This window comes from Synchiropus splendidus, chromosome 1 (assembly GCF_027744825.2).
Source record: "Synchiropus splendidus isolate RoL2022-P1 chromosome 1, RoL_Sspl_1.0, whole genome shotgun sequence".
Lineage (NCBI taxonomy): Eukaryota > Metazoa > Chordata > Actinopteri > Syngnathiformes > Callionymidae > Synchiropus > Synchiropus splendidus.
Genome location: NC_071334.1, coordinates 15,563,567 through 15,576,907, shown reverse-complemented (window position 1 = coordinate 15,576,907; position 13,341 = coordinate 15,563,567). Strand labels below are relative to the sequence as shown.

The 13,341-nt window shown below is 42.7% G+C and overlaps 1 protein-coding gene across 2 annotated transcripts in view; it reads right to left on the bottom strand.

Moving 5' to 3' along the window:
- Window positions 1-451: 451 nt before the first annotated feature.
- Window positions 452-13,341, bottom strand: part of ssbp4 (single stranded DNA binding protein 4) — a 79,447-nt gene continuing 66,557 nt past the window's right edge. Inside the window, exons 6-17 of one of the 2 annotated variants that reach the window (XM_053870872.1) lie at window positions 10,872-10,955; window positions 8,079-8,205; window positions 7,925-7,992; window positions 5,996-6,060; window positions 5,856-5,901; window positions 5,730-5,765; window positions 5,557-5,611; window positions 4,134-4,204; window positions 3,991-4,069; window positions 3,706-3,734; window positions 3,525-3,626; window positions 452-2,725 (exon numbers count right to left, since the gene is read on the bottom strand). In XM_053870872.1, coding sequence (XP_053726847.1) covers window positions 2,696-2,725; window positions 3,525-3,626; window positions 3,706-3,734; window positions 3,991-4,069; window positions 4,134-4,204; window positions 5,557-5,611; window positions 5,730-5,765; window positions 5,856-5,901; window positions 5,996-6,060; window positions 7,925-7,992; window positions 8,079-8,205; window positions 10,872-10,955 — 792 coding nt within the window. In that variant the 3' untranslated portion in view covers window positions 452-2,695. The remainder of the gene's footprint in view (window positions 2,726-3,524; window positions 3,627-3,705; window positions 3,735-3,990; window positions 4,070-4,133; window positions 4,205-5,556; window positions 5,612-5,729; window positions 5,766-5,855; window positions 5,902-5,995; window positions 6,061-7,924; window positions 7,993-8,078; window positions 8,206-10,871; window positions 10,956-13,341) is intronic. The other variant, XM_053870879.1, reaches the window with a different exon arrangement.

Here is a 13,341-nt window from a genome sequence, read left to right as displayed (position 1 = left end):
TTAAAAATGTTTTTGTCTCTCTTTGATGTTGTAATTTTGGGTTACGGCTCAAATTCTCTGACACGTGGGCAGGAAATCATAAAGTCATCCAGGGATTGTTAACTAATGTGCACTGGCATTAAAATGACTCGGTGGCCCTGATTTGGCGACTGGGCCTCAAGTTTGACAACTAGGCCTCCACTGTGTTCTCGTATTGCAGCGTGAATGGGTTATATGACCATATATGGACTTACCTTCGCTCATGTTTTCAGAGGCAAAAGAAATCAAACTTCAATCAGAATATCAGACGTCTCTTTTTCTGTGCATCAGTGCTCAAGGGGGCGGAGTCTGACCCAACTTCATTGCACAATCCTACAGACCTTTGATCACATGCTGCAGATGTCACGGATGACAATGCATCTATTTTTATTATAAAGGCTGAGCAAAGAAAGAAGAAAATCAAGCAAAAACAAAAAATCAAATGACATTTATTATTGATGCATCATTTCTTTTCTGATAAGCAAACTATCAATTTTTCTCTCAATCTAAAGAAACTTTACATTATAAAGGAACATACAAAGAACATCTGTATTACCTACACAAGACACCTAAGTCCCTAAGACAAGATTCCGAGCTATCCTACCATGAAATACAAAGCAAACCCAATAGACAGACTGCTTCATATTGAATACTGCCATGTCATCAGAAAGGACCATGAACGGTACAGGAAAATCATTTTATATTCCCCCCTCCCAACCTGCAAATCTTCCTAATGGTACAGTATTATACATCACAATAGAAGTACAGAGATGCCCAACGATCGATATACACAGAGGACTGAGAGAGGATCAGCGAGAGCTTCCATCTATACAAGACTCTTTACAGGAGCGCACAGTGAAGGACACACTTCCCAACACACCTTATGATCTCTTAATTCAACATCAGCTTTCATATTGAAAAGAAAATCCTAAATTTGAAAAATCCTTCATATTAAACAGAAAGGCGAGGTCACACATTTGTTGCCCTTTATGATACAAATATCACACTCAGCCAGTGAGGCCGAGGGAGGACGAAGAAGTAATTGTCATGCTGTCGTTCAGCTTCTCAGTACTGTCCTCTCTCCGTCCCGACACACATACGCGCACGCACGCACATACATACACACACACACACACACGCGTCGTTTCCATACATATTCATGGAAATGAGCCAAATAGTCGGCGCACCTTTTCTCTATGAAAAACATGGACAATTATAATTTACTTTCTGCTGTATTCATTGGTAGTGACTGACATATCAAAACATGTCAATGATATCAAAATGCATTTTACAATATTTACAAAAAACAAAACAACAACAAAGAAAACATGAAATTAACCTGCGGGTGGGCGGGGAACATGGAGCTGGTACTGAAGGAGTCAAGGGCGGCATGTGCCACTACACGGATGCGGCCGAGTCACAGTTTAACTCAGGCTGATATCTGAGACATGATAAGTGCATCACCATGGCGAGGGCGCAAATATGACATCATGTTACAATACAAGTGACAAAGAGCTGATATCATGAAGTTATTCTGATTGTATGGGCTTCTCATTTTCCCGGGTAAAAAAAAAAAGCAAAAATAACAAAAAACAACAATGGTAATACATCCTGTATCATTCCTCTCATTTCATTAGTCCACTTCAATCTGAATCCTGATTTGTTTTTTGACTATAAAGAACACCATCCCTGTTTCCAAGATTATAGGTGATGAAAACCGCAGCTGAAATAAAGAGGTCTTTGAATCTGCCATTGTCTTTTAGAGAAGTCCAACAGAGACTCTGGCTACAGGCCCGAACGCCGGTTTGTAATCAAAACGCTGGAAGGAACAGGAGCGACACACAATTGTAAATTAACAAACAATTAAAAACAAAATATGTCGTATTTACAGACAAGACCAAACCCGTGAGAATTCACAAAACTGAAATGACCACCGAGACTTCAGTTGCTCTGAGACGGTTCATGTTAAGACACCGTTCTCAGATCTTACCCAATGTTACCGGGTCCTTTTAGGCCTCATTGTTACTCGTCGCAGCGCAAAAACACAGCTACAGGTTGAGTGAGTTCACAGAGAGGTATGCAGAGACCACAAATATCAAATAAAAATCATGTAAACAGAAAATTATTGTGCATTATTTCAAACGTGTGCTTATTCTGCCGTTGCTGATGCTGCTGAGATCAAATGTGCCCTTGCAGAAAATCAAAACTACAATAGTGTCACCATTATATTATTGTCAAAACCATTTGTATCTGAAAATAACATCAGTTCATATCACAGAAGTAGAGAGATGTGAGGAGGGCACTTGTTCATGCCCTCCAGTGAATGGCGTCCTGACAACCCCCCTGACGGCAGGGGAACAGGCTCCCAGTGTCCGAGGGTTCATGAAGTGAGCCTCGAGGCTAGTAGCCCCCTCCTGTTGCTTGGAGTCCAGTTCATGTTCTCACCCCCATTTTGCAGACATTTGGATGGGGGCCCTTGAGGGGAGTCCTGCCTTCCAGGGACATACCCAGGGGCTGTGTGGCACCGCGCACCATCCACGGAGAGAGGTGGTGAGAGGAGGGATGGGGGATAATGCCAGACACATGGGGTTGGGTGAGGGTGAGGGTGGGGGTCAAAGAGGGAAGGCGGGACAGGGGAAGATGAAAAACAAATAAAATAAAAGATAAAAAAAAAAAATCACACACTCATCGTCATGTTGGGTGAATACTGTAGAGAGAGAAGGAGACAGGGAGGGGAGGAAGACAAGCCAAGACCAGATTAATCTTCTGAAACAAGATTAGCTGCAAAACAACCAAGTTTGGGCGGCCATGAGCAGCATTCCTTGTGTGGTTTGAAACGTTCAATGTCAGTAGCAAGCAGGGAAAAACCAGGAAGGACAACATCTGAGTCCAACAGGTGTCAGTCCTCCGTTAATGGTCCTCCCCATGCAGCGTATGTTAGAGGATCACGGCATGCATGCGCATCATGCTGTGTTGAGGATAGGTTCAATCCCAACACTGCTCAGATGTAAGAAGCTTCAACGAGATGTCTCTCGTGTTAGTGGTTCAGACTGGTGTAATGGGATCAACTGGGGTCTAAGCACCTTGCTGTCTCATCAGTCACTCTACACTTGACATTCCATAGTCGGCTTATTTAACCAACCCTGCTGAAAACACACTTGTCATGAGAGTAACGTCAAGGTTAAACCAAGTTCTTCGAGACATGCATTTTCCAGAAACCCAGTCCAAGACTCATGCTAATGAAAAGAGGGAAATTAATGAGAGAGAAGTGAGAACCACAGAACACATGTTAAAGTCATTCACTTCAGCAGTAAAAATCCTAAACAAAAGATTGAAATAATTCATGTCAATAACGCAACTATCGACTAACCAGCTCGGCAATCACAAACTAGGAACACATAAGATGATCACATTTGGACCTTTACAGTATGGACACAATATCCAATCACATTGTGGTAGTCGCCGCTCAGTGAACGGGGCTAAGCCGTTCTTCATCTGATACTCACACTTTCACTTTGGAATGGATTTAAAAAGTTGCCTGCCATCTCGCCGTCATCCCGAGGGGTGCCGGGGGGATTGTTCATGCCCGCCATGTTGTTAGGAGAATTCTGCAACCCACCAAGATGTTACAGAGTAAGGATTGAGGCTCATGACGGAAAGACAAGCAAGCTTGTGATCATTTTTTACCTTTGGCAACCCATCCATGTCACCAGAACCTGTTTGAACAGAAAAATATACACATGTCATCTCTCCAACATTGTCATATGAGATTGAAATCAAACACACCAACACCGTTTGTGGCAGCTATTGACAGATTCAAGTGCCGTTTGCTCAATACAGAGCTGAACTACCTCAGCCCGCCACAAGAGGGCAGAGGGCTACTGCTTATTAGTTCAAACATCACGTCACACAGGGCATTTGTTTGGGCTCCCCCACTCTCATTCCTAGTCCACGGAGACGTTATCGGCTCACCTAATGATCCATTCATATGATGCTGCTCCATCGATCCCATTCCGCCCATGGGTCCATCAGGACCTGGTCCCATTGGGAACTGCATGAAAAAATATTGAAAAGTAAATGCTAAATTCCAACGTCAATATTCGTTCACCACTCACATTAGGTCTATTCCCTCCAGGACCGATTGGGTTCATCATTGTGTAGATGTTTTCACTTGAATTGGTGGAATCTGTGTGAGAAGAGACAACAGTCCAGTTAGAGGATCTGAATTCTTATTTTTATTTAACAGACACCTATTTACATATACTGACATCCACCTTTTGCTTCTCTGCTCTCTTCACCATGTAAAAAAGAAACCCATCATCCTTTACTCCGACAACACCAGATTAAACCACGGACACCTCGGCAACTTAGCAACGACCAGTACACGCTGTGCTTTTGCTCGTGTTGTCTGCCTTTGCTTGAAAAGAAGGATGAGGTGACCTTGATCTCACATTGCTGAAGAAATGAGAAAATATGAATAAAAAATTGAAAGATGATGTACTGGGTGGAAGTTTTGTGGCAGGAGTTTTTTGCAGGTGTCTGTGTGGGGTAAAATAATAATGCTCTCAGGAAAGTTTAACGCATCACAACAGAAGCAGGCAAATAAATAATAAATTGTGGACACAAAATGAATCTCTCCACAGGCCAAGAGAAACACAACGCCGACAGGAGATCGAGACACTGTGTTTTGTTTTCAACTAATCCTCTGCCGAGGCCTGATTTGTCCGCTCCAGCTGCGCTGAGTCCTTCCATTGATAGCAGATCCACATGACCCCAGCTCCCTTTGATACCCTACCACACCATAGTTCTGTTTACCAGTCACTCAGCAGCAAATAATTATAAATGCACAGCAAATTATTTGGTTCTTAGCAAGTGAGAAAAAAAAACCCCTTTGATTTAGAAGTGATAATTTATCTTGTTTTCAGGGTGACGCTCTTCATTTTGGTTTTCCCAGACGTCTTACATCAAGCATAACTGTCCTAATCCTGTCACCAGTAACAACAACGTCAATGAAGGGTTCAATTCAGCACGATTTTTAAGAACATACAAGTCACCTCGCCATGACAAAAAGACTTGATTTGAGGATTCTTGTCCGTTGACACACCTGCTTCTGCAATCTCGAGACAGGAAAAAACCTTCCCATCATTTTTGGTGTGAGGCAGTGAAAAAGACTATTTTGAGAAAAATTGCTTCTGAGAAAATAGCACAGCGGTCGAGGTGGGTTGTGAGTTGCACAGAAGCTAAATGGGAGAGTGGTGCAGGTTGATATAAGAGATCAGCAAATCAATCACCCACATCCTCAGACAGACTTAAACATAACTGTGGAGCGACCTCAGGGACAACAATGGTGGAAGAGAATTACTTCACCTCCACCTGCAAAAGCACCACTAGATGTCACTGGCGTTCATTTAAAAATGCATTACAGAAAAGTGTTCCTCAAGGCCAATTTTAAATCTTTCAGTCAGCCTGCCATAAAGACACATATTTCAGAGAGCGGTGGCTTTTGATGTATGAAGGAATAAGAAGTATGTCAGTCACCTCCAGGGCTAGGCATGATGGGAGTTCCTGGTGGGCCGCCTCCCCCAGGAGGGCCCTAAGGGGAGAAGCCAGAAAAGACAGGAGGAATGAGAGCGAGCAGTCAGCGCTGTGCCTGTTTCACATCACAGCACGACGGGAAATTTATGTGTGTGACTAGAACATGGGACACTTACCACATAGTTGCCCGGAGACGAAGACGAATACGCTATCTGTGGTCGGAAGAGAGGAGCTCAGTCAAACTGGGTGACAGCACTATTGTAAACACTGGAGAGATAACATCGGGAGGGGATGAGACTCACCGAGTTGGTGTTGGGATTGGGCCACGGACCTCTTCCACCAGGACCCCTGGAGAAGAACGAGTCAATGCGTGTGTTTGAATCACAGCACAGGGTGTTCGACACATGAGTCACACGCTCTGATGATCTGACACATCACTTACATGTTCATGCCAGGCATCCCTGGTCCCATGGAGTTTGGCGGAGGTCTCATCCCACCACCGTAGTTCTGCATAGCAAGAGAAACATTTGGTCCGACAAATGCTGCAGTCACCGGAGACATTTAGATGTTAACAAGGGTCAGTGATGACCATGCGCGCCACTAATGAGTGTTTGAGAACATGTATATTTGCGCTGGCCTGTTGCGTGCGAGTCGGACCTTTGTGCGCTTGCTATCATGTAGCAGTCCACGCAGTGGCTTCTCAGCTGGTGGGTTTGGCTGCAGTGGCTCTTGTGTGTTTGTGTATGTGATGAGCAGTAGAGAGTGGGGGGAGGGTGGGCAAGCCAGAGTGCAGCGCCACTCAGACGCAGAGTTTTGTTCAGCAGACGATTACACTTGTCAAGCAGATGCCACACCAGCTGCTGGTACCATTGCTGCCAAAGTCTCACACACACTGGGGTGCCAGAGAGAGGACTGGCTGAGGGGTGCACTGCGTGTGTTGCTGGTACAGCAGAGGTGCTTTGGAGCAGATGAAAGCAGGTGCCCTTTAAGTGTAATGAAAAGGGTCCAGTAACTGGATCAAATAAAGAAGAGAAATGAAGCTAGTTGAAGGACGGTTTCCAAAGATGGAACATTTAGTGAACAAGATGTGTTGGCAAACATGAGGCGGCCCAAAGTGAGTGTGAGCGAGTGATGATGACAGTTAGACTAATCATTGCTTCTATTCGGTTGGCGCTTCTTCACGTCAATTTTCTGACTCTGATTTAGAAAAACGTCTGATGTGTTGAGTCACTTTCTTTCTGGAGAGATGTTTTAGTTTGGATGATTTCCTCCTCATAGCAGTTGAAGCGCTAACGTATTAGCTGAATGTTGCTGACATGGGATGCTAACAACTAGCAACCATTAGCTTGCCATAAACTTCCGGTTAGCATGGAAATTTGGACTGACAGAGGGCCGGTCCAAATCAGTGAGCGGGTCTCAATGGTGGCCCCATAAATGACAAAAAAGCAGCTGACTGCTTCATTTTCAAACTGGTGAGACTGTGTAGTTGCATTAAAGATTCTTACACTATTTAGACAAGATGTCAAAGGCAGAGCAAAAGAAAAGAGCTGAGAAGTTAGGAGAAGGAGAAGTCTACCAGCTGAGCAGACGTGCACTTTAAAATATCTGATATATTTGCTGGTACACACGATGTCTGAAGGAAGGACAGACCGAAAGATCAATCTTGTCGCATCTTTCATCATTTTCAAATAATAACTAGCTTATTTAGCTGTGATTCTGACACAGTGGTGACCCAGTTCCTTTGGTTGTGAGTGAAACAGATGCTTAAATCCTTCAGCAGGTGTCCACACGTTTTTCATGAGGGATGAAAACGTGTGTGGACCAACTGTTCTACCTGGTTGTTTAACCTTGTTAGATAAATGCAAACGGTCTATTTAATGAGAGTTTAATCACGATTAAAACACACATATAACAAGCCTTTTAAAGCAGCAACGTGAGAAACAAAATACACAAAGTGAAAGTGTGTCTCCGCTTAAACACATGAATAGGCCATCAATATTTCTTTTATGCTCATTGAAATAGACATATCCCAGAAGTTCACAGGCCCAAATCTTTAAATTAACTGGTTTTAACACCCAAAACAGAAAATGGGAAAAACAGAGGTTACAGTATTTTCCACAGATCGTAGTAATGGGCAGATGAAGCCAGAACATATTTATCACATGCTATAATTCTATGAGGCATAAATTAGTTTATCTGTGTCCAGCCATTTTAGAGTGCTCAGACTGTCAGCATTAAAGGAAGTACACTTAAAAAAGGCTACATTTTGCGCTGATCATATTTTGTCCCAGTCCATCCCTGGGGTTCAGGTTTTATTTAAATCACTACCAGACTGAAAAAAAGACTTTGAATACCGATCTCGGCTCCTTACCTGTGGGCCCATTCCTCCCATCCCTCGAGGTGGATTCATTCTCATTGGACCTCCCATGTTTGGATGTCCTGCACATATAAGGTGGATAGGTTTGTTATCATGCCCAAACAAAGAATGGCCCAATGGGGTCAAGCTGATGTTTTGTCTACAGCACCTTGAGGCCTGGTCGGGTCCAGGCTGTTTGGCAGGAGCGGCTGTGATCCAGGGATGCTCCCAGGTGGCTGATTTGGCATTCGAAGTGACGGCCTCGGCCCACCTGGGTACCGCGGAGACATGAATGGCTGCAGGGGGAGGAGAACTGTCAACTTTCATGTAGGAAATGACCGACAAACATACGCTGTCTGTGTGATGTTCAGGAAATTACAAAAATACAGTTATTAACACCAGCTTATTCTTCAAAATTTCTCATGGCTTCGCAACGTGTGAATGTAGCAATGAAGTAAATAACATCCCGCGAGTCGTCCTTTTATGCGTTTTTGTCCAAACAAGTCAGTAGGGGGAGCTGTTGGGTAGAAAAACAATACGTCTGTCACATTTCCAGAACGGGGAGGAGGTTCGTCATTAACTTTTAGACAGAAGGACCTCAGGTGGCAGAATCCATTAGGAAAAGCCGAGCAGATAACAGACGCAAAGTTGAAGACAGAAAGTTAGTTTGGACAAGGAGACGAGAGGAGGCGCATGAAAAGGAGAGCAACATGACAATGTGGCACAGGAGGATAGAGTCGTACAGGCAGGAGTAATGTTCTACATCTAAAGCGCTGCTTGTTTTGTGCAGCTGCACGCCTGTTGGCCATTTCTTCCAAATCTCCTGACAATGGCTGTTGTCAGAGGCAACACAAACACAACAGTTAAATGTGACAATCTTTATTTAACACCGCCTCAATAAGGTTAAGGGAATGTTTCAGGAATTTGAATAGCATGTGGCATCAAGTACATAAGAAGATATTTGAGGTGGTACATTATGAGTCAGATGTCTTGTTGGTTTGGTTTTGGGATAAATAGAAGTGAGACACTTGACTAGTATTGAGAGCCGACTCCCAAAAAGAAGCTGTTTCCAGACAGGTCAAATGTCTCTGGGTTGGATATCAACTAAAAAAATACGGATACAGATATACATACATACATATATGTATAAATACAGATTACTGCATCAGCATGTTGGTTTCACTGCTGCTGCTACATATTCCAAATATATTTTGTTTTCAGCACAGAGAAGTAAGCTACACCCAGCTGCAGTGTGTGTTTGGGGGACCGGACATGACGGTGTAATATTGATAGTAATTTCTTCACATGGAAAAAGCAGAGTCTGAATCTATTTTTTATGACCAGAATGATTTGGCGGAGGGACACGCCGTGTGTTTGGGGCAAGTGGAGGGCAAGTTATATAACCCTGGGTTGCACCAGGAACAAGGGTGCTGCTCTCTTCACTTCCTTGCTGATTCCCGTTTTCCCTTTGTACCTGCACGTCTACTGTCCTCTCTGACCAAGTTACCGGAGGTTTGTTTGTTCAGGAGGAGCGTCAAGCCCTCTGCAATATTAATGGTCTATTGATGGACTACGGGATAGTAGTGAGTGCAGAGGAAGGGAGAAGGTCCTCCAGATGCACCTCGCTCTTTGCAGCTGGGCCAAAACACCTAAATTATTCATCCCAACAGCTATCATGGATGCAGGCTGCTCGCTCAGTAACGCACCGCTCTATTTACTGTGCTAGAGTCAAGACAAAAGACGACCACTGTAACTACTAAGACATGGAGTTGTCAAACTGAAAATAGTTCATGAAATAACCGCAATGATTGATTGTTATTTCGTTTTATGGGTTTTTTTTCAGGGGTCGGACTATATCCAGATAGGTCTTATCTAGTTAACTAGAGGACCAATTCATTAATTATCTGATAGCAGAACGATCCCATTTAAGTTGAATCTGACACTTAAACAGCAGCCTGGAGGTGCTCCAGTGATAAAATCTTTGCTGTATATGGTGCAAAGAAAAATCTTATTTATGCTTCAATCCAGAGGTTTTTCAAACACAACTCTTCTCCTCTCCTTCATCATGGATATGACATCATATAAAAACTGGTGCATGGAAAAATGTAAAAGAAAGTGATGAATCTGTCTGATTTGGATCACTTCACGTTTTCTCTGCTAATTAACTGGAATAAATATGTTTAAGTCCAACACATGCGTCCTGCCTGCCGATTATTTGTGGCTCCTGGAGTGTTACTCCTTCACTGCTTATTAACATTGTGCAGCCGACATGACTTGACACATGCAAATTACCATAACTACTTGAAGGTTTATCCTGCGTGGTAAATTTGAAAAACATCTGAAAGGACTATGGCTTTACGGTAGACCCTAGCGCTTCTGCTCAAGGACTGCCTCAAGGCTCATTGGTGTAGCTCTGCCTCATCGTTCAAGGAGCAATGAGTTTTTTGAGGAGTGAGAGAACCAGGTGTTACAGCACTTTTATTTGTATGTTTTCCATATTAAGAAATGTGAAGAAAAAAAAAATCTAGTTAGAGGCCTAGTTTGACCACACTGTCTCACAGAAAGTCACACTATGACTGTCATTGACAGTGAGAAAGACCTCCAGTCTGCTCAAGTCCTACCCTGATCAGTCAAAAACAACTAGACATTGTTCATATCAAGTGACGTTTTGAATATGTAACATTGTTCAAAATGATTTGATTTCTCATCTCAGTTTGCTTATTCAAATCATTCTTATCAAGATGCAGATATTTTTTCTAGTCTTTATCCGCATTATTAAATAGTCAGAAACCCACTGTAGAGCTGACAAACTGATATACACTGTATTGAAGCTTCATTGTCTTAAAACAACGTTTCAGTGTCGCTTGGCCAAGCTGAATGAAAGGCCTTTTGATTTGTTCAAAAAATTCTGAGTGGCCCTGTGGAAGAATAATGAAAAAAAACGGATCAGTTTATGTCCTACCTGTCCATGAGGTCCCATCATGGGGTTACTGGGGTTGTGTGGAGGAGGCTGCGTGTGAGGGGACGGCTGTGACCCTGGAGGACCCTGGAGGAGAAAATAAAAACATCTATCAAGTCCAGCAGGAAACAGAAGAAAATGTTTTCACTTCGACAGATGAATCTAAACGCTCTAATTTGCAGTCATCCTTATTGTTGACATTTAATTCACCAAACACTTACACGATGAGCTGCGATCAATCACCGCGGCTGTTAAGTGGTTGAGCTCACACAAGCGCTAAGTGCATTTAACACAAGAGTTGATTAATCCGAGGTTGCTAATATGTTGCTAATTTTTCTGATTTAATTGCATTACGGTCCATTTACGTGTATATAATTACAGCACAACATTCACCTTCTCGTCAGCACCAAATGAGTGTAACTGGATTAGTCGCTGGCAAAAAGCTCTATTGATTTTTCATGTTCTGGAAATGGCTAACAGTGAGGATGAGGTCACAACAATCAAGAAGGATTTCATCAGAACTTCCAGGCTTTTTTCAAGGCTCGACTCATCATACTTGCAGGAGGGCAACAGCTCCAGTACGACTCACACCTGGATGGACTCGTATTTCTGTCGGTCAGACTTAAGTAAATAATACTTTGAGCTGCATATCAGCTGTTTTTAAACTGACCATACAATCTTCCCCCTGCCACCGTCTCCACGGGAAATTCTCCTCACACGGTGGAGCGCTCCAAGAACCTGCGGGTGCTGCTTCACTCGTAAAGTAAACACTACTGACTGACAGCTTGTTTCCTCAGACACTGATGCCACCACGCCGGGCCAGACATATAGCACATGAGCACGAGTTTTGGCAGCAAACATCCAAAACCATTCAGCGTGTGAGCAGCAAATCTCCACCAATCTAACACAGAAACGTTGTCGTTGTTGCGGACACAATACTCTTAAAGACAGATAGTATGAGTGTGCTGCTACTTGTGTGTTTGGCTAGGTCAACAGTGACTGCAGCGACCCGCTGCGTCTCGCAGCAGGTTCACACCGAGGCTAATGCAAATCTATCTGAGGCTGACCTCAGAGGTTGCTGTTGAGTGTGTCTATGCTAGCATGCATGTCTGACAACACAACCACCTCTGTGGAGTACTGTTCGAATTCTTAAAAAGTCCAAACCCGGGTAGACGTTGGCCACAGTATCATTTTTGCACATATGGCCTGTTATTGAGGCTCACTTAATGCATACTAATGTCATTATGCCTCTTATTAGTTCAATATCCAAAGAAACATCACTGAGATAGAAATCACACTATATTGAGGCACTATTTATGCATTAATAGATTAATTATAGCATTATTAGATTTATGAAATTATATTTTGTTTAAATTAGATGTATTTATTATACATTTATTTTGACCGTGATTACTAAATCTGATGGCAGGCACTTTCACCTGGACACACCAGGAGAACTTTCATGACCATAGCACTACTTTGGTATGTCGTCAAAACCCTCACTGTGACATTGACGCTCAAGTGTGGATTACTTTAACTACTTACTCCTGGGTCACGGGAAATGCTGGAATTTAAAATCAGATTTCAAAAATTAGGAGAAAAAATATTGCTATGTGTAAGAACAATTTTGCCTTAATGACATCCCATATCGACATATTACACGTTCAATATATCAGCTGTGCCATCTTTGTAATGAATACAAACTACATGTACTGTGATTAGAATGGTTCTTGGTTTTCCAACTGAACTCAAGATGAACAATCCATTTATGCCATACATTGAATACATTAACCTAGTAATCTATGCAGTTTGGTTTATAAGAGGACATCATTTGAGACCAGGTGAATATAGATGAATATGAATATATAAATGAATTTAGTAATAAATGGATGTGTAATGGTATGGCAATAAAAAGTGTACTGTGTGAGACTTCATTCACCATCCTGGCATTTCACTAGCAAAACTTTCTTTCTATTTTCCCACAAAGGGAGAGACAAAGATGAGTGTGATGATAATTTGGATGACATGCATTGAACTTAAGGAGTGAGAACGGAGGAGCCAAAAAGCCACAAAAGGACAGAGGTCACATAGAGGAGATTATGAGATGGACATGTTTTCAAAAAAGGTAAATCCAGATGACTTTTCATACAACATTGGTGAAAGCAGTTATTTAATGCTTACTCAACTACTAAGGTGAATGACCACTGTGTGAGCTTGTGCAAATGCAAATGAAGTGCCTCATGAATTGTTTTAAGCCAATCAGGTGCTGTGTGTTGATGGTAAAACAAGGACCTCATTGATTTTCCTGTTATGGACATAATCTCAATTTGCCTCTACGGCCCGGGCTATTTAAACACAACAGCCCGACACAGAAAAACACAACTAATCTGACTGAACAGAAACAGCAGACCTGTCTGACATTTTCACTTATATGATAACCTGTTTCAGAAAGATGTAACGCCTACAGCTACAT